The 17983-nt window shown below is 39.9% G+C and overlaps 1 protein-coding gene across 3 annotated transcripts in view; it reads right to left on the bottom strand.

The window, feature by feature from the left end:
- Positions 1-726: 726 nt before the first annotated feature.
- ITPRID2 (ITPR interacting domain containing 2) overlaps positions 727-17983 on the bottom strand; it is a 39808-nt gene continuing 22551 nt past the window's right edge. For all 3 annotated transcript variants that reach the window (XM_021531307.2, XM_077785107.1, XM_021531308.2), the window contains 8 exons: positions 13899-15125; positions 11176-11250; positions 10692-10819; positions 9537-9687; positions 8385-8450; positions 7337-7717; positions 2364-2488; positions 727-1955 (listed from right to left, as the gene is read on the bottom strand). In XM_021531307.2, the coding sequence (XP_021386982.1) occupies positions 2378-2488; positions 7337-7717; positions 8385-8450; positions 9537-9687; positions 10692-10819; positions 11176-11250; positions 13899-15125 (2139 nt within the window). In that variant the 3' untranslated portion in view covers positions 727-1955; positions 2364-2377. The remainder of the gene's footprint in view (positions 1956-2363; positions 2489-7336; positions 7718-8384; positions 8451-9536; positions 9688-10691; positions 10820-11175; positions 11251-13898; positions 15126-17983) is intronic.

Here is a 17983-nt window from a genome sequence, read left to right as displayed (position 1 = left end):
AGTATCAGGAAGTCAGGCTGCTGTCTCCATGGAAGATGCTGCTGGCAGCTCCTGCCCAACTGCCACCAGCTCCTGAAGTGCCTTCCTCCATCACTCCCTGAGAGCTGCAGCTGTCACCTTTCTTGGAAAGCTGCTCTGAGCAGCTCAAAGGCACAGGAGCTACATAAGTGGTCAAGTGTCTTAATTGATCTGGCTGGGGGAGAGGGGAGCAGGTTGAGTGGGTTTTGGGTTTCTGCATTTGCAAAGGAAGGTTGCAGACACATGGGTCTGGCTGGCTGATCTCCTGTGGTGTTCTGGAATGGAGCTGCATGCTCATGCAAGCTGCAAAGCAAGGCAGAAATCTACTGCAGCTTACCACCTTGTATAGATTGCCACGTATCAGTGCTGCCAGAGTTTGTGTTTCAGCTTTTCAGTGTGCAGAATAAAGTTTTCAAGAAAACTCTGCCTCTACTTACAGGGATGAACTACCAACTCATCAACTTCTTGGACCAGCAACAGAAGCCAATAACTTTAAGACAGTGCTTTAAAGTGCCAACACTGCTCTCACATTTCAGGGCCCCTAAATATCTGAAAGCTTTTTCAAAAGCCAAGCCCCGAGCTTTCCTGCTGTTCCCAATTCTGTGTACTGCTCTGAGCTTTCCTGCTGTTCCCAATTCTGGGATTTGATCAAATCTATCTTATTTTGCTCAAGAGAAAACCATGCACAATACAAAACACTGACACAAATTATAGGCAAAATAAATATTTTATTGGTTTAATATACACTTTTTTAAAGAAATCAGCCCTTGTGTGTCTTCCTAACACAATTTAAAATTTTATAAACTTTTTCATATAATATTGTAATATTTGAAACTATTTTTGATTAAAGACCTTGACATAGTGTGAAGAGTTTTAGTAGATGGAAAAGGCAAAGGAGAGTTCAAGCGCAGCCAAAAGGGATATTACATATCCACTAAATGTCTATTTGGCCACATAAAAACTCCAATGACTTCCAATTTTCTCCATTGGAACAATCGTATATTCACCAGGCTGACTGAAAATACACTCTGTGAGGGATGGAGAAGGAAAAGAGTTTTTTTCCATTTTCCCCATAATATAAGCAAGGTCATTCATGCATTCCAAGTTGAAAATCCTAATTGCTTTCAGAAGATAGCATTTTTATTGCATTTTGGTTAATATGAAGCAGAACTTCTCTTGGTATGACTGCGAGTAGTCAACACCAAAAAAAATATCCCAGTGCTTAAATAAGGCACTTTCCTATACAGGGATGAGCAAACAGCAAGGAAGCAAATAAAATTAGTTAAAAGTTGTCTTCTACACAAAGATAAGGCTTTCAGTGTCAGAACTTTAAGTAGTTTTAAGAGTAACCTCATGTCATTCTACCACTCTGCTAATAGTAACCACCTCAAGAATTAACAGCAATTTGTGTAACAGGATTGTTTCTTTTGAAGTGGCACTAAGTAACAGCAGTGGAAACCATTACTGGTTATTTCAAGCTCTTAAAGTGGATCAGTTATTGCACAATAAATACCTCATAGAGGTCAGTGTTTTGGGAGGGGTTGTTGTGGGTTTTTTTCTATTGTTTTTTTAAAAAAAAGCTAGGCTGAATGTGTATGTGTTATTTATAAATTGGTTACATCTGGAAATCTTCAAGTTTCATGATGCGTCATTAGACAAAGAAATTAGCTACATAAAAATTTACAACAGGGACATACAAATAAATACAAAACCTTTCAGAGTGACATAATTTTGCTGATGTTTTAAGGAAAGTAATGTTAAAGTGTCTAAGTCCTTACAGATGAACTCAAGGAAAGGTCCACATCAGAGAACCAAGCGCCAAACACAGTAGCCCATCTCAGCAGCTTTAACACTTCCTGAAGCAAAACCAACTTGGCACTTTCACCAGTGGGTGCTGCCCAAAGCAGAATCCCACAGCACTTCCGACTACATCCAGCCTTAAGAGAAAAAAAAAGGAAAATGAAGACCTAAATTAGATATTTGCAAGTCTGTTTGTTATGTTTAATTTAAGTATGTATTTTGATACTATTCATATCTAAGGTAGGCAAACTGCAGAAATCCTCTCGCATGATGCATTCACATAAAAAGTCATCACAGACCACACTGAAACTAAACATCAAGGACCACTCTATGAAAGCTGATAGTAGAATGGGCCAAACTACAAACCAGCTGACTTTCCAAGTCTATCCAGGATTATCAGTATTCTCTGTATTTAATGAACTTCAAATTTGGTCACTTATGTTTCAAGGAGAAAATGAAAACAAAGCAAGGTATAAGTTAGCAACAATATTTAACGCAATTAAAATAAAAATAAAATCTGGTTCTTGCAGACCCCCGAAGATTACCTGTAGTACCAGTTTCATGGCTGTGTATCTTGTTTTGCAGTTGCAGATCTGCTTTGGGGTGATACAGCTGCTAACAACCCACTTACTATTTCTCTTCTTATTTCACCAACAATAGATTCCTTGATCTGAAAGGGATTAGCCGAAGTTTAAAGGTCAGTAATTTATATAAACAATGGGTAAAATGAAATGATATTGCAGATATGTTTGACACTACCAATATGCACCACTAAAATTCAACTTTCAGAACTGTGACTGGAAAAACATTAGAATGAAAAACTAACTAAATAATTCTGAAGTTCTTGCAAATTTTATAAACGTAAACCAAACTAGTTCTGTATTTCCAGATGGTAAATATATTTATGTTTTACACTTAGGATATCTGGCTTTATGCTACAAAAAGAATACATTTCAACTATGCAAAGTTCTGAAGAAAAACATTTTAGGATTTGTACATCAAAAGCCTCCCAAATGCACTATTTTTTGACATGCTGTTATTCTCCTGAAAAGGAAGGCAGGATTGATCTCCTTCACTAATGGATTACACAGTAGAACAGATCCAAGTCCATGAACATAAGCTGTTGTTTTCAAGTAATTCAAAAGGAGACAAATCCTAATTGCATACTTTCAGCAGGAAAGACAAAGAATTTCATCAGTTGCTCACATCATCAGTGGGCCACTGGGCTTTAATCTATGCCAGTGAAGGCTATTTGTTACAGGATTGTGACAAAGCATTTATCCATTAAGTTTTATATAAAACACACCTAGGAGTTTCTAGTAGCAGGCATGTGAGTGTGGCTGAGGTTACAACAAAAAACAGAACGGAGCACTGATTGCTACAGTAAAGAAAACAAAGGAGAAAAGGAGGCAAAACACAGTTCTAAAAGAGCAGGGCATGACAAAGAAAAACAATATGGGCTTCTTGCAAGTACAAGAAATCTTTGGCACCAACTTATCTTTTTGAATGGTCTTCAGGAGGGACAAAAGTCAGATACAGACAAAGACAGAGGAGGACAGCTGTGAGAAGGTGCAAGGGGGTAAGAGCCAGGGCCTGGCTCAAGGTCACACAGAAGCACTCAGCATCCCAGTTAAGCAATACATTTTTCTTTTTCATGTTAGTCTTCCCTTTTCCTGGTGCGTCAAAAGGATTAAGCAACAACGTCAGAAGGGTGGCAGCAGCATTAGCAGCAGGTTATTTATCCCTTGTTCTCTTTGGCAGGCAATTCAATCCCTAAACCATTACTGTGGCAAAGTTTCTCATTTCATTACTACTTTGAATCAAGCAGAAATTCAGAGACTATAATATTATTGGGAAATAGGTTTCCAGTTGGGTTGTTTGCTGATTAACAGACAAAAGAAAAGCCATTGTGTAATAGAGGCTGTTTCACTGACAGCTGAAAGCCCAGAGGATGTCTATGCTGATGCACACACTGATGTACAAAGCTTTAGAACCACTGTCAGCATAGTAAGGGCTTTGGGATTAGAAATGTAGGCGCAGGGAAACCTGCACACAGCACTCCAACTGTCCAGCAGGCACAGGAGAGCCCCCAGTGCTCCCTCCACCTTTCTTCTTCAGTATCTCATGGGGTGGATCTGTGAATATGCTATAGAACAGTCATTTTGTACCCTTCTCTCAACAGACAGACAAAAATAAAGTTCACTTTCCAAAAAAAAACTCATAAAAGCTTTCCAAATTAGCAAGTAAATGATCTAGTATGACAGACAGTCTTGTAACAACATAGAAACTGGAAGCAAAGCAGCTCCTGTTCTATTCTCAGCTGTCCCAATAGCTTTTGGCTTGACCTTGATTATTTGAGACCTCTGCTTTTAACCTTCCTGTCTGGACAACAGCAAGGCCACCCTCCACTGCCTCTTTCCAGAGCCTCTGCTTCCTCCCCCTCCAGACTCAGCGAGGTCACTCCTACGTGGGGAGCAGCACCGACTCCTGCAGGGACTCAGCACACGTGTGTGTCATGACCAATGGCCAATATTTCCCTTTTCATTATAAATAATTTAGAGTAAGGTGCACCTTCTATTTGCTCTGCAGAGGACACAGCCCGCTGCTAAGACAGAAAAGCAGTCAATGAATGCTCCATCAATTACTTTTAGCAAGTGAATGAAAAATTGATCACTTGAAAAATGAGAGAGCCACTTATTTATGCTACATTTACTACGTTGCTACAACACCAATATTCAATATTGCATTGAAAACACAGTATCACACTCATTTTTATAACAGTAAACCAATGACCTCTCTTCCTAGAAAAGAATTACCATTACTACAATATTATGTTGCTGCTAAATAAAGAACTGATTGAGAGTGAAGTGCACCACTTGTGGCAAATCTGGAGATTGGTGTTCTTTACTGACCAATGAAAAATGGGGATAAGGTTTTTCACAGTGCTTATATTTCTGATATTGAAGTAAATTTTCTATAATTAAAAGAATTCCTTCCTGCCCTGTTTTTTTTTCCCCATGCCACTTCTTCATGGCAGCAGCTGGTGAGATTTTATGCTCAAGATAATAAGATGAGGAACCCAACACCTGCACACATGAGCAACCTACAAACATTTTGAGGGATGTTGAGCTAACATGGATTTGAAGGAAAAATGGAAAAGGGATGATTCTCTGCCAGACTCATTGCAGCCTCTTAAAGCAGATGATGACAGGAAAATCATACATTTCCTTTAAATGTAACTTCATTAAGTGTCATTTATAATGAAGAACTATTAACAAAATCAAAACTTGCATTGCTCTTAAGCAGAAAGATCTTTAAACTAGCACACATCTTTTAAACTGGAGAAGAGCAGAGTGAGAGGGCCTGGTGACCCTCCTAGTGACCCTGTGGCATACACAAGTCAAGCAGTAAGTACTTAATGTGATAATCCTGTGGAGGCAAGGCTGTATTTCATCAAGACAGCTACTGTTTGCTATTTTAAAACTTCATGTTGCTGAATGTTTTTCCAAGGGAGTTAGTCCATTAATGCCAAAAGTTAACACCATGGGTTTTTTTCATGGAACAAATAGTTACAGGTCAAAGTTCACATGCATTACAGCCCACCCAGGCATATCACACCCACTGCCTGGCTTCTCTCTCCCAGCACAAGGTCACACAGCTACAGAGAATGGGAGGAGTAAGCAGGGATTTAATACTTGAGAGTGCATACATCAAGAATGCACCCTACGAGATTTCTTTCTTTTGACAATGATACTGGAATTCCTTTGCTAACAACAGGGCTATTTAAGCAAGGCATTATTTCAATTTATGCTCTGTTTTAACTCTTATGAAATAATAAAGATTTTCCTGATATGTGTTGAATAGTATGTTCTGGCTCTGCAAAATCTACCAAGTGCTTTGAGCCAACGCATCTCCACTCTGACCTGCAAAACTCCTCATGCTGAGAATCTTGAGTTGATCCAGAACCCACTGCCAATGAAGTTAAACAGAGGGACAAACTCTGTGTGCTCAAATATTCACAAAGTGACTCAAGCTCAGTTGTTTGCTGACTACTCATCTTTGAATAGTAGCCTCTCAGTTCAGCGTGGATACTTTCAGCATTACAATGTCCTCAGGGCCACACAACCCAAATAACAATCTCTGTGCAAAGAGTACACATCTTTATTTGCTATCAACTAATGAAGCTAAAGAGGAACTTTCACAGAGGCTAACCTCTGAAAAAATATTGACTGAAATAATTCTGTCTTTTGACTTAAGCTGACTTTTTTTTTGTCTCTGCTGCTTTTGCAGTACTTTTGAATTACAGTTCTCCTTCCTAAGTTTCTCCACCCTCCACCATGACACCACTGCCCTGACACATGGATTTTTACAGACAGCCTGGACACAAAGGCCACATCCTGGCTTCAGGAGAAGCCAGGATCATCCTGCAGAATCAGAAGCACAGTGCAAAGTGTGCTAAATATCTCATGTGCCACTCTTCTGATGCGTGGTATGCATCTCATCCACGTCAGAGACAAAGCTAAAGTAAAGCTGGTTCCAATTATCCACAGCTTCAACACATGCAGACCTGGAAGGTACCATGGCATTACAGCCTGGCCTGTTGTACGTTTCTAATATGACATCTTACCTAGTCTTCAGTGGTCTGTGGCAGAGTCACACAAAAGCTTCAGGGGACAAGCTAAAGGCTAAGTGTCCAGTGACCCTTGGCTAAAGACTAAGTGGTCCTTCTCTTGTGAAGAAGAGGGAATAAAATCTCCAAGTTCTCAATGCCCATTTCTGTATTCAGAGCAAAGTTTGCTCCACTTTTTCACAGGCATTTCTTTTCAGAACAAGTAGTTTCTTTGGCTTCCTTTCCACATTTATATTACTTGCCAGAGAGCTTTTCTGTCATGCCACTAACAAAACACAGTTTTAGTCATGTTTCTTAACTTGGCCCACAGGAAAAATAACCAAGCACTCCTCACTTTCATTGACTGCCAATAAAACTAGTCCAATATGATTGGTCCAAAATCACTCAAACTCTGAAATAACTTCCCACTTGCCTTCAGCTTGTTTCACTTACATTCCTATAGTACTTAGGGGTTGGGGTAGAGGGACTGGAAAGTACACTTAGCATTTATTACAGCATTGTTTCAGAAACATTATTTCACCACTCAATGAACTCCAGTTTGGCATTTTAACAAACAAACATGACAGAAATTTTCACTTGGGAATCTGAAATACTGCTGCTTAACCAGGTAGCAGAGACAGCAAGTTCTTTCCCAGCCATACTTAGCTATTAATTTACATGCTAACTACTACCACTGAAAAAAACATCCACTGCTTTGCACATCAACAGAGCTGTGGTTCCAACACCTAGTGACATGATTTGAGCTTTCAGACACAACACTGAACAGTATGGAGCCTTGGCTGGAGAGGGAAGAGAAAACCTCAGTGGACACGAGTTACAGCCAGCCTTGTCTTTAGGTTTCAGAAAACTCAGTTCAAACATCCCAGATCTCAGCCCCTCCTTACTCACCTCCCGTATGACTTGTTGCAGCTCCTCCTGCTCCACTGCTTTGTGGATTTCATCAACTGAAGGCATGAGAGGGATTTTTTCAAGTTTGTGCTCCACCTCTGGCTTGGAGTCTGCAAACTCCTCAGAGCTTTCCACTGGCTGTCCAGTGCCTGCTCTCAGAGGGGGAGTTGGGGTTAAGGCAACAGAGGCTTTGTACAACTTCTTGTTTTGACTCTTAGCTTTTCTACCTGTGTGACCAGAGCACACTGAAGAGGAATCTGAGTTTCCATGGGAGAATACAGACTCTGTACCCTCTGCTGGGAGAGTTTCCAGTCCAAGTTCTCCCAGTCCTAAGCCCAGTTCAGATTTCAGAAATGACTGCTCTCGAATAAGCTCAGAGACCTAAGGATTCAGAAAAGAAACAGTCCCAAATAAGCATACAAAAAAGTCACACACAGACATAACTATGTTTTCTCTCTATTTATTTAATCACTTACTCATTGCCTCCATGCAACAAATACAGCTATAAAATAAATATATCCTTTGCCTTTATGACTACAACAAAGAGGATCATGAAAAAGAATGTGCCTTTTTAAAGCCAACATAAATAAAAATTGTGGCTCTTCCCCAAGCCACCAACTTTTGCAATGTACACATCTTGCCAGAGCCATTGACAGACACACACGTAAGGGCTTGATTTCTGTTTATTTGTTCTTTCCTTTCTGCAGTTTTTGAACTACCTATTTCCAGTAGCAGAAAATGCATAGAAATACAAAAAATATTTTTCCTTAGAAAATACATGAGGTAGTACCACCATTTGTAGCAACTAAATGAAAAAAATATCTCACTTCTACATATTCCTCTTAAAAGCTAACAAGACTACAGCTACTTACACCTATAGTTAAATCTAAATCTACTTAAGGAAAATTGCATCTGTTTTCAACAAAGCTATTTGAGAGAGTAAAGTATTTCTAAAATTATGTGTAAAATTAATCTCCTACAACCTATTTTAAAGAAAAACCTTCCTAGTTCTTTTCATCAGCAAAACACAGAGTAAACAATTACTTACTGGTTCAATGACGTTCAATGGAGAAGGACATGACAGATTATCAGCACTTCTGCTTCCATACATACCCTGAAAAATTAAGTTAATGCACTTAGGACTTTCTTAGCACTCTCAGAAGCTAGTATATGAACATGTTGGAAACAGGAAGCAGAGCTGGTTGGAGAAAGTTAATTTCAGTCATTTTTAAAGCTGGCACTCTTCTATAAAAGGATTTACAAATAAAAAATTATTTATACAGTTCAAAGAATGCAAGTTTGGCTTGAGATCACAGTAATACCGTATTTTCCTGTTCTTGGGTTTCAATTTTTTCCCCATGACAAAATACTGAAGAGGAAGATGTGGCCTGTGCTGCTTCTACAGAAGAGGATAGGCTAAGAAATAGAAATGAAACCCAGGAAGAACACATGACACTTTTTATCTGTGCTTCTTTTGTTTGGCTGATGACAGAATTGCAGCACAAAAAGAGAGGAACAGTCTTTCACTGAGTGAAAAATAAGAGTAAGTATATTGCCATGCCACCCCTTTTTTTTGTTTCTGTTTGGATTTTTCTTGTGTGTGGGGTTTTTTGTTGGTTTTTTTTGGGTGTTTGTTTTTTGTTGGGTATTTCTGTTTTTGTTCCCATGGATTGGCAGAGCTAGAGAGAAAGCACACTCTGTTTCTTGGGAGAGAAATACTGTGAATGTTACATGTCTCCACCCTTATCTCTCAAGAAAATCAGTGTAGGAGAACTCCAGAAAGCCCATCACCATACTCCAAGGATTTTAGACATTAACCCCAGCTACCAAAACTGCAAAAATTCAGGGTCATGAAGAGGAAAAAGAAGAAAGCACTGACAGAAGAGGTCTGCCTTTCTCAGCCCTAAAATACCATGAGGCATGTATTGATATGTATGAACACCAAGAAAGTCACACACCTTTTCCCCAAGGTGAAATACTGACTGAAAATGAGAAAATATGACCCCTGATAATACACATGGCATCATTAGATTCCATCCCACTCCAAGAGTTATAACAGTTATCATTTGTCCCAGCTCATTGCAGGAGGGTTGGACTAGATGATCTTTAAAAGGTCCCTTCCAACTCAAACTATTCTACAATTCTGTGATGAGCATTACATTGAGAAAAAACATAATGCTCTTGCAAAACTAATACTTACTATGTGTGCCTGAGGTCTATAAGGTGAAGACATGTGCAGACTTCTGAGCTGGTCTTCCAAGGCCAGCAGACGTTCTTCCAGCTGCATCTCCAGCTCCTGCAGCTCCATGCGGACCGACTTCCTCAGGCTCTGCAGCTGATCAGCTTCGAATCTACGGCAAGGCCATCACAAGAAGAACAAAAGCATTCACTACACAGCTCAAAGAGGTGACTGAGCAGGACAGTGCCACAAGTAAAGGACTTCATACAAGGGAATTCAAAGCAGACCACAGAAATGTTAGCTGAATGCCTACATGGCACAGAAGTCTTTTTCCATTTATAGAAAAGACGTATCAGTCCATAGAAAAAACAAAACAACATAGTGTATTGCAGAAACTCCTCCAAAAATTTTAGCTTTAAATGCAGAAGAAATCAGTATTTCTACATCAGTATATCTAATCAAATGCAATTTAAAACTGATAATAACAAGCACCACAGAGTAGCGCAGTAATCACGTTACTTCTCCTGTGTGGTTATAGATTCCCCAACACTCACAGCTACATTTTGGCCAGGAAGCCACAGTCTAAGGCAGCCAACTGATTTCAAACATGTTTACTTTTAAAGTGATAGGCCAAGAGCTGATTCAACTGAACTAAATATATAATCAGTTTCAAAAATTGTTCCAGATCTGCTGCTACTGCAACTCCTGGCGAGCACAACCACATGGAGCAAGAATATGAATGCCATCTGTAGCCTGCTGAGTAGCCACTGAAAGTTGGGAAAGCATCCGAATGCTACAGTGTTCATTCTTTATTTACATCTAAGAAGATGGGAGACATCTAAAATAAAATCTAAGATTTTTTCCCCTGCAATATCCTATGTTCAAGTATCCTATAACAATCCTAAATATCTGCAGCTGTAGAATCACTTTGGAGAAATGATGCAGAAAAAAAAATTAATTAGTGAGAAATAGGGATTGGAAGAAACCAAGAATAAAAAACTCTACAATTAAGATGTATAAAGAAAAGAGTAAATAAGATTTTGGCAAAAAACTCATCTCCAACCCTGCTCAAACTGAAACGAATAGATTTCTTGCTGATTTCAAGGGCAGCAACACATTTTCTGATATGCCAGAGTATTTTCTCTTTTTTTTGTTTCTTAAAAAAGGTCATTTTACCTTTCCTCCTCTGTCATGTGCTGATAAACCGTGGTCTGTTGACGCAGCATAGTCAATTCCAAATCCATCATTTGGGTTCTGAATAAATTTAGATTTCTCCTCACCACTTGTAGCTCCTGGAAAGTATTCTGTGGAAATAAAAATATAATCATTAATTACATGGGAAAACAAATTAAATTAAGTTTGGATTCTGTAACCACATTTGCCCAGATGAGCCTTTTGAGTTAACAGCACCTCAGCAACTTCAGTATATGATGGAAGCTGCATGTTGCGCCATCACAATGACTTAAAAAAACAGCATTTTCAGCTGTATCATACAAGCAAACACATGAAAGAGTATTTAGATTAATTCCTTCATAACATTATTTGCAGGAAGCTCTCTCTTGAGAATAAAGACAAGGAACTGCCCAATCTGTGACACATTTAGGATGCTTTCTTATATTTTATTTTTACTGAGTGCCACTCCATAAACAGGGTCACTTACTTCATAGAGAGGTAGAATGGATGATCTCTGAGTAGTGTAACCAGCTGAAAGATCCTGACCCCTCATCACTGGGTACTAGGGGGAAGAAACAAACAATTTGAAATGTGAAATGGAATACACAGAAACTCCAAAAGCATCCACTGTTTAAACACAACCTTTCTGGCATTGAGATTTCTGCAATCCATGGAAATACTGTGCTGCATATAAGCAACCTTACAAAATGGCAGCACCACTTCTTAACTGGCACATGTGCAACACAGCTCAGCAATGCAAGTGTGCTGCTGGTGAAAAGGCAAATGAATCCTGTCTGATACAGTGAGTAGAAATAAAAACTAACTTTAGCTGCATAAAGCATTTTATGCTTGAAAACTTAGTAGCCTCAGTTGACTCAGCTAATGATAAAAAGAACAATTCCAAAACCAAAACTGGACAAATTAAATTGTGTCCCATTTTGAAATCATGATTATAGTAAAATTTGTCATGGGATTTTCTTCAGTTCTTAGTTTGGGGAATTTTTGTTCATTTTGGTTTTCAATCTCACTCTGCTGCCTACATCCAAAGACCCCAGCTTGCTAATGATCTTTCATGAAAACAAGATTGCTGAAGAATTTCTATTTGCATGTTTCAACAACACATGGAGCAAACAGATAAAACCCAGGTTTGTTACATGTAGAAACACAGCACAACAAAGAACAGTGGAAACAGCAAAAATGTTTACCTTCTCAAACATGAAAGACAGCTTGTCCAATATAATTTTGAAAGAATTCAAAGGACTATTGATATGCCATGGAAAATCTGAAGCATGTTCATTCATATAGAGAAGTTTTGCTCCAACATGATCACATCAAGGGGATGGGTTTATCTTTCCTCTGCCAGCTTTCTCTGTTCCCTGTTCAATCAGCAACTTATCTACTCCTCCTTATTCTCTCTTAAAATCAGTATCATATATATTTAAACATCTCAACTTTTTCTTTAGCCATTGAGTATGCTATGTGCCAAACTCTATCTCTACTGTAGGAAACCGATCTCTGCTGTGAGAAGGACCAAGTCCCCAAAATGAAACTAATTTAGACAAAATATGCTTGAAGAAGAACAAGTGGGCTAAATGTTACTGTCCCCTCCAATGCCCTTTTTTTATTTTTTTTGGCTGAACCAGCTTGAGTACTGGATGTAATACAGAGATTTCTTTTTCAGCAGGTTTAGTTAGCATGGCATGTGTGGTAGAAGTACTGAGCACACTAAAACCTTACACAGATCAAAGCTGCAATTGGTACACTTGGGCGAATTCTCTAGAGAAGGTTAAGTACAGTTTCTCCCAGGCAAACCATGAACACCACCTTGAGTAATGGGTGACTTAAAACACAGGTGACCACAGCTTCCTGCTGCAGAGCTGGCCACAGTACCAAATCTCGTTCTGAGAAGCAGGGCCAGCTAATAGAACCACAGGAAGACTGGATGCACCTCTAACTTCTGACAAGTGGCAAAGTCAGTAAAATAACAGGGGGCCATAAAAGGCCACTACAGCCTCCCACCTGCAATATGGTGCAGGCAGGCACACGTTTGCTCTTGGGTTAAATGCATAGAAATTTTAGGTCTACAACTGACTAGTATTCACATATTCACACATAAATGAAAAGAGTCTGTAACTGCTTTGCCCACATAGCCTCCTGCAGGAGCTTGCAGGATTCTAAGTTGGATCGCTACCTAAGAAAACAGCAGAACCAGGATGGCAGAGGAGGAACAGCTGGCAATTAGGAGAGGAGGAGCAGAAGGTGTGGCAGAAATTGGTAAAATTTATGCGCTTGCATTCTCAAGCTTTTCTTCTCTGAGTGATAAGATGGACAGAACTTCATAAGCTCTGACAAAATCAATTCTTAATAAAAGATTGATAGTATCAAGAACATGTTGGCTAGCTCCAGAGTTTCAAGTGAAAAAGACTAGCATGAAACAGCACACAAATACAGAGATCAATCATTGACATCATTATCGAAGCTTTGTGACTTGTAAGGAAAAAAAATACATTTTTAATAGCTGGATGAGAAGTATGTCAAAGAGAAGAGAAATCAAAGGATTGACTAGACCATTCTGTGATTCTATAAATATGCATTTTTAAATCTAAAGCTAATGATTCCCATCTTAAAATAAAATAATAGCTGATAAAGAATGCACTGTTCCTCTCTTCCATCCAAAAATATTTGTAAAAGCTAAAAAATAAAAAATACTGGAAAAAAAAAATCAGTCTGGGTCAACTGCAACTAGAAAACATTAAATACAAAAAAAGTGGAGCACTGAAAAGATGATCCTAGAATCATAAATATATTGACTTGGAAAGGACACACAAGGGTCAAAGTCCAACTCCTGGCCCTGCACAGGACAGCCCCAAAAGTAGCACCTTGTGCCTGAGAGCATTGCCCAAATTCTTCTTGAACTCCATGAGGCTTGGTGCTGTGACTTCCATGGGGAGCCTGTTCCAGTGCCCTACCACCCTCTGGGTGAAAAACTTTTTTTCTAATATCTAACCTAAAACTCCCACACTTGAACACTTTAAACTTGTGTGTTTAAACAGAAGCTCCTAAAACAGTAGCAAATCAGACTTGAGCAAAATATCTTTTTTTTTCCTGAGAAGTTGAACTATACAAAGGAATATTCAAGTTACCACCTGGTTTGGTAAGGATAAAATAAGGAGCCCCTTTGTCCAGAGGTAAAACGAGACTTCCTCTTACCTGCGAGAGGTTCTGCAGGGAGTTCCTGATGTCATGTAGGACCCTGCGCAGCTGCATCTCCACAGTGGAGGGTGGGTTCATGGCAGGAGAACGATGAGGAACTCCATGCCTTGGAAAGAAGGGACAGCTGAAGGGGGAAAGCATGGCACTGAAGGAAGAGCCAGAGATGCTTGGGACACTGTGGGTGCTGAGCGTCCTCATGTGCTCGCACAGCGGCCTGTCCTGCCACTCGGTGGGGAGGGAATGGAGGGAGCACGTGGACCGGGACATGGCTGCTGGCATGTGCAGGGGGCAGCTCTGTACCCTGGTGGGACTGAGCTCCTCAGGCAGCCTGCTGGCCTCAGCCTGGGGCACCTCTTTCTTGGAGGACGAAGGCGCAATAAACAGTGTGGATTTGCACACAGGATGGCTGGAGGCTGCCTCATCCTCACTTCTGTCATTCTCAGATGCTGCTTCCTTGTCCTCCTCCACTTGTGTGTACTTGTAGGTGAAAGAAGGAGGACTGCAGAGAGTCTCTTTTCCTGGAGTTAACTGAACATTCACAGAGGACACCACTTTCACTGGATTCAGCAGTGCAGTTGGGAGAGACTGAGAGCGCCTTAGAGGATAGCCCGATTCAGCAAACCAGAGTCGCTGCTTCCTCAGAAGATCTTTTGACTTAAGCAGAGTGCACCTGGCCTTGGAGTCAGGTGAGCTGATGATCCTCATCTCGGCTCTTTGCAAGGCAACCTGAACTCTGTCCACAGATGATGTGGAGAAGCCATCACCTTCCAGAGACTGCATCGACTTGAGGATATGGTGTGTGTGATACTGAGGAAACTCAAACACACTGCCTTCCTCCAGCAGGTCTGACTCTTTTTGCTCACTGGAAATGTCTTCCTCTTTAGAGCTGACCTCTCCTTGGACTGTCTCTGATATATGAGATGACTTGCTTTCTTGTCCTTGATTTTGTTCAGTTTTACAGTCACTAATTTTTCTGTCTTCACTCCTTCTCTTATCAGAAGATACCCCTACATTTCGTCTCTCTACTTGAGAGATAATATCCTCTTCATCATCATCATAATCCGCCTCCTCGTCATCATCTTCCTCCTCCTCCTCCTCAAACTTATCAAAACAGGGCAGTTCCTTGGCTATCGGTGTCTTCTGTTCCTCACTGTGCGATGTCACAGTTGTTTCACTGTCACAGCTGTCAGCACTGCTTCCCATGCCCTGCAAAGACTCCTGAACCTAGGAGAGATATGAGACAGCAAAGGAGTGAACGGACTGGAAACTCAACTGCTGCCTTCTCAGGGGTCAGGCCCAGAGCCCAAGAATACCTTCATTAGGCATTGGGGTGGGGAGCATAAAGAATAATGCACTTAATGTGCAAGAAAAGAAGTGAAGGAGAATGAAGAAACCATAGTATCAGATACATTAGGAGTACAATGAAGTATGGCACCAAAAGGAGGTTATGTTCCTAAAGAGAAAATTCTTCACACATTCATTTGATTTAACAATAAATTCAATATTGTAAGAAGAATAGAAGGGGCAAAAGAGTAAGAGCAAGAAGAATACAATGCTAGTATTTTAGGTAGTGATGACAAACAGATAGCTCGGTCACGGTACAAAGCATTTCCCATTTTTAAATGTTCACAACAGTGAAATGAAGGGTAACATTAGGAAATGTCTACAGAGAAGTAAGGGGAACTGCAGACTGTATGAAACTGTGTTACAGGACAACACCAAGAATAAACTAAGCCTGTTTAAATAAAGAATTGTTGAAGACTGAGAATATCACATTAGGATGTTAATCTCAGTTGAAGACCACATCCGGTACTATTAGCCCTTCCTTCCTTTCTCCTGATACTTCTTCCCCTTTTCATTCTAAATCACAGTTTAAACCAGAGCACATGAATGAGGGAGTTGCTAATTTAATAGATAAAAAATGGCAGGAAAAACATGTAAGAGAAAGGAAAAAAGAAGAGATCCATTCATTGTAAAGCATATTCTTGAAGCTGGCCTGACTGACTGCTGTATTTACAAGTGCACAAGATATTTCCCTAAGAGTATGTGGAAATTTACCATAGTTGGTGCATGAACTAGAAATTTTCCCATCTCTACTTTCTGCAGTTCTTGCTACCATTAGAATATTAATTATTAGTTCCTCCTAAAGAGATTACTTATGATGTTTGTCAGGCCATAGTTCCTTCTCCATCCATCTAGAAGATTTCAGCCATGAATGTCACCTTCACAAGTACATACCTAACATGGCACTCACTGACACAGTCACAGATTATTGTGAAAGGATATGGAGATACAGATGGTTTTCAAGTTGAAGGTACTAAATGAGCAAAAGATTATAATGTTTAGGTGAAACCACGTGGACTACATGTGTGTCTATCTGTGCCCTAATTCTCCATCACACTGTTCAATTATGATTAAGGTATAAGAACGTGGATGGAGAATTCTGGCTTCTTTGGTAACATGAACGCCCCCTCGCAAAATACCCTATCTCAATGTCAGAATCTCCCTCAGAAATCCTAATTTTGGAAGTCAGAGATGAAAGGCAATATGGTTCAAATTTTGAGTTCTCTCCTGAGCTTCAGAGGAAGCCTATGGGTGCTAGAGTCAATAATTTGACAGTAGATGGCACTAACTTACCATACTTTTAAGAAACAACATATGCTCCTCTGTAACCCCCTCGTCTTTTCACAGGTTCTCTTCTCCAGCTGCCAAGTTCTCATTTCTCCTAGCTGCATCACTCACCCATATTTTCTGAGTTCAGCTCAGCACTTGGTCTGAATTAAGGAGTGCAGGTGGCAGAGGAGAGCCTAGCAACACCATGGCATAAACCTCACGCAGCCTCAATATACCTTTTTAAAATAGCTAACAGAAAACAGAAAAATCTCTTCCCTTTACAGCCAACACAGACAAACTCCAGCAATATTCCAGTGAAAGGGTACTTAGCTGCAACATACTTTTGAGCATGCTCTTAAGTGGGCTCTTAATCAGGTTGCAACCAGCATAAAGCTTAGGAGTGACCAATTCTCCTCTAAGTTACCTTCTAATATGCCTGTCAACTTGGATGCATTCACAGCTCTGTAGAGAGCTGAACAAGTATGTCAGATGCTTATGCTCTTTGCAGGGACTCAGGATCATTTTTCCTTTTATTCATTATTACTCCCTTTCTTGCTCTTGGAAAGCATTAAGCTGATGTTTAAGGGAGACAAAGATTAACACTGCCTTGGCTTTTATTTTGATACTCAGTTGAAGAACTACTAAATCAGAAAACCCAGAATTCCAGTACCAAAATGAAAAAGCAACACTGACGGATGGAGAAGGTGAAAAAACTCTTCCTAGTAACTGCCCAACAGCTTTTAAAATGCTTGGTGTGCCACAAGGGAGAAGAAATATATGGTAGCATACAGTTCAGTAGATACAAGCTATAGAAATGAAATTGCTGGAGGTAGCCAAAATCCCATTTCTTCCTTTGGGCTGTGGTCTAGGTCCCAGGAATAGCTGGCCTTGAGAACAGGATCCAACTCAAGGCTTTTCTCTGACTGACTGACAGGCCAATCAAATAATGGCTATTACTGTGTGAATGTTTTAGGAGAACCAGGAGAACAGCTCTTCAAAATATCAGATACAATGCTGTGCAAGCATGTGTATTAAGCAGACACCTAAACACCAGGCTGGAACAAAGACTTTCCCTAAGACATGAGGTCTCTGGTCAGCATCATAGCAATTTCTGGGACTGAGATCAAAGAAACTGGAACAAGAAAGAGCATGGACGGTCAAGATCAACTAAAATTAGTCTATCTTCACAGTAAAGCTAGTGTGAAATTGTTTTCATTTTCTGTCAGCTGTTAATTAAAATAAAAAAAGAAAAAATATGCAGGGGGCGGGGAGAGAAGAACAAGAAAAGTGGGAAGACAAAAATTATTAAAAAATGAAATGATCAGCAGAATAGCCATAATCTTTCAAGACGTTAATCTCTACCCACTACTGAGAGGAACTGACAGTGAGAAAAGATACACCAGTAACAGCAAACAGAACATACTGAATTTAGAGCTTATTCGCATCCCAAGTTTACCATTAACCTACCA

This window comes from Lonchura striata, chromosome 8 (genome assembly GCF_046129695.1).
Source record: "Lonchura striata isolate bLonStr1 chromosome 8, bLonStr1.mat, whole genome shotgun sequence".
Lineage (NCBI taxonomy): Eukaryota > Metazoa > Chordata > Aves > Passeriformes > Estrildidae > Lonchura > Lonchura striata.
Note: the sequence above shows the minus strand (reverse complement) of the source record. Positions and strands in the feature narration are given on the sequence as shown.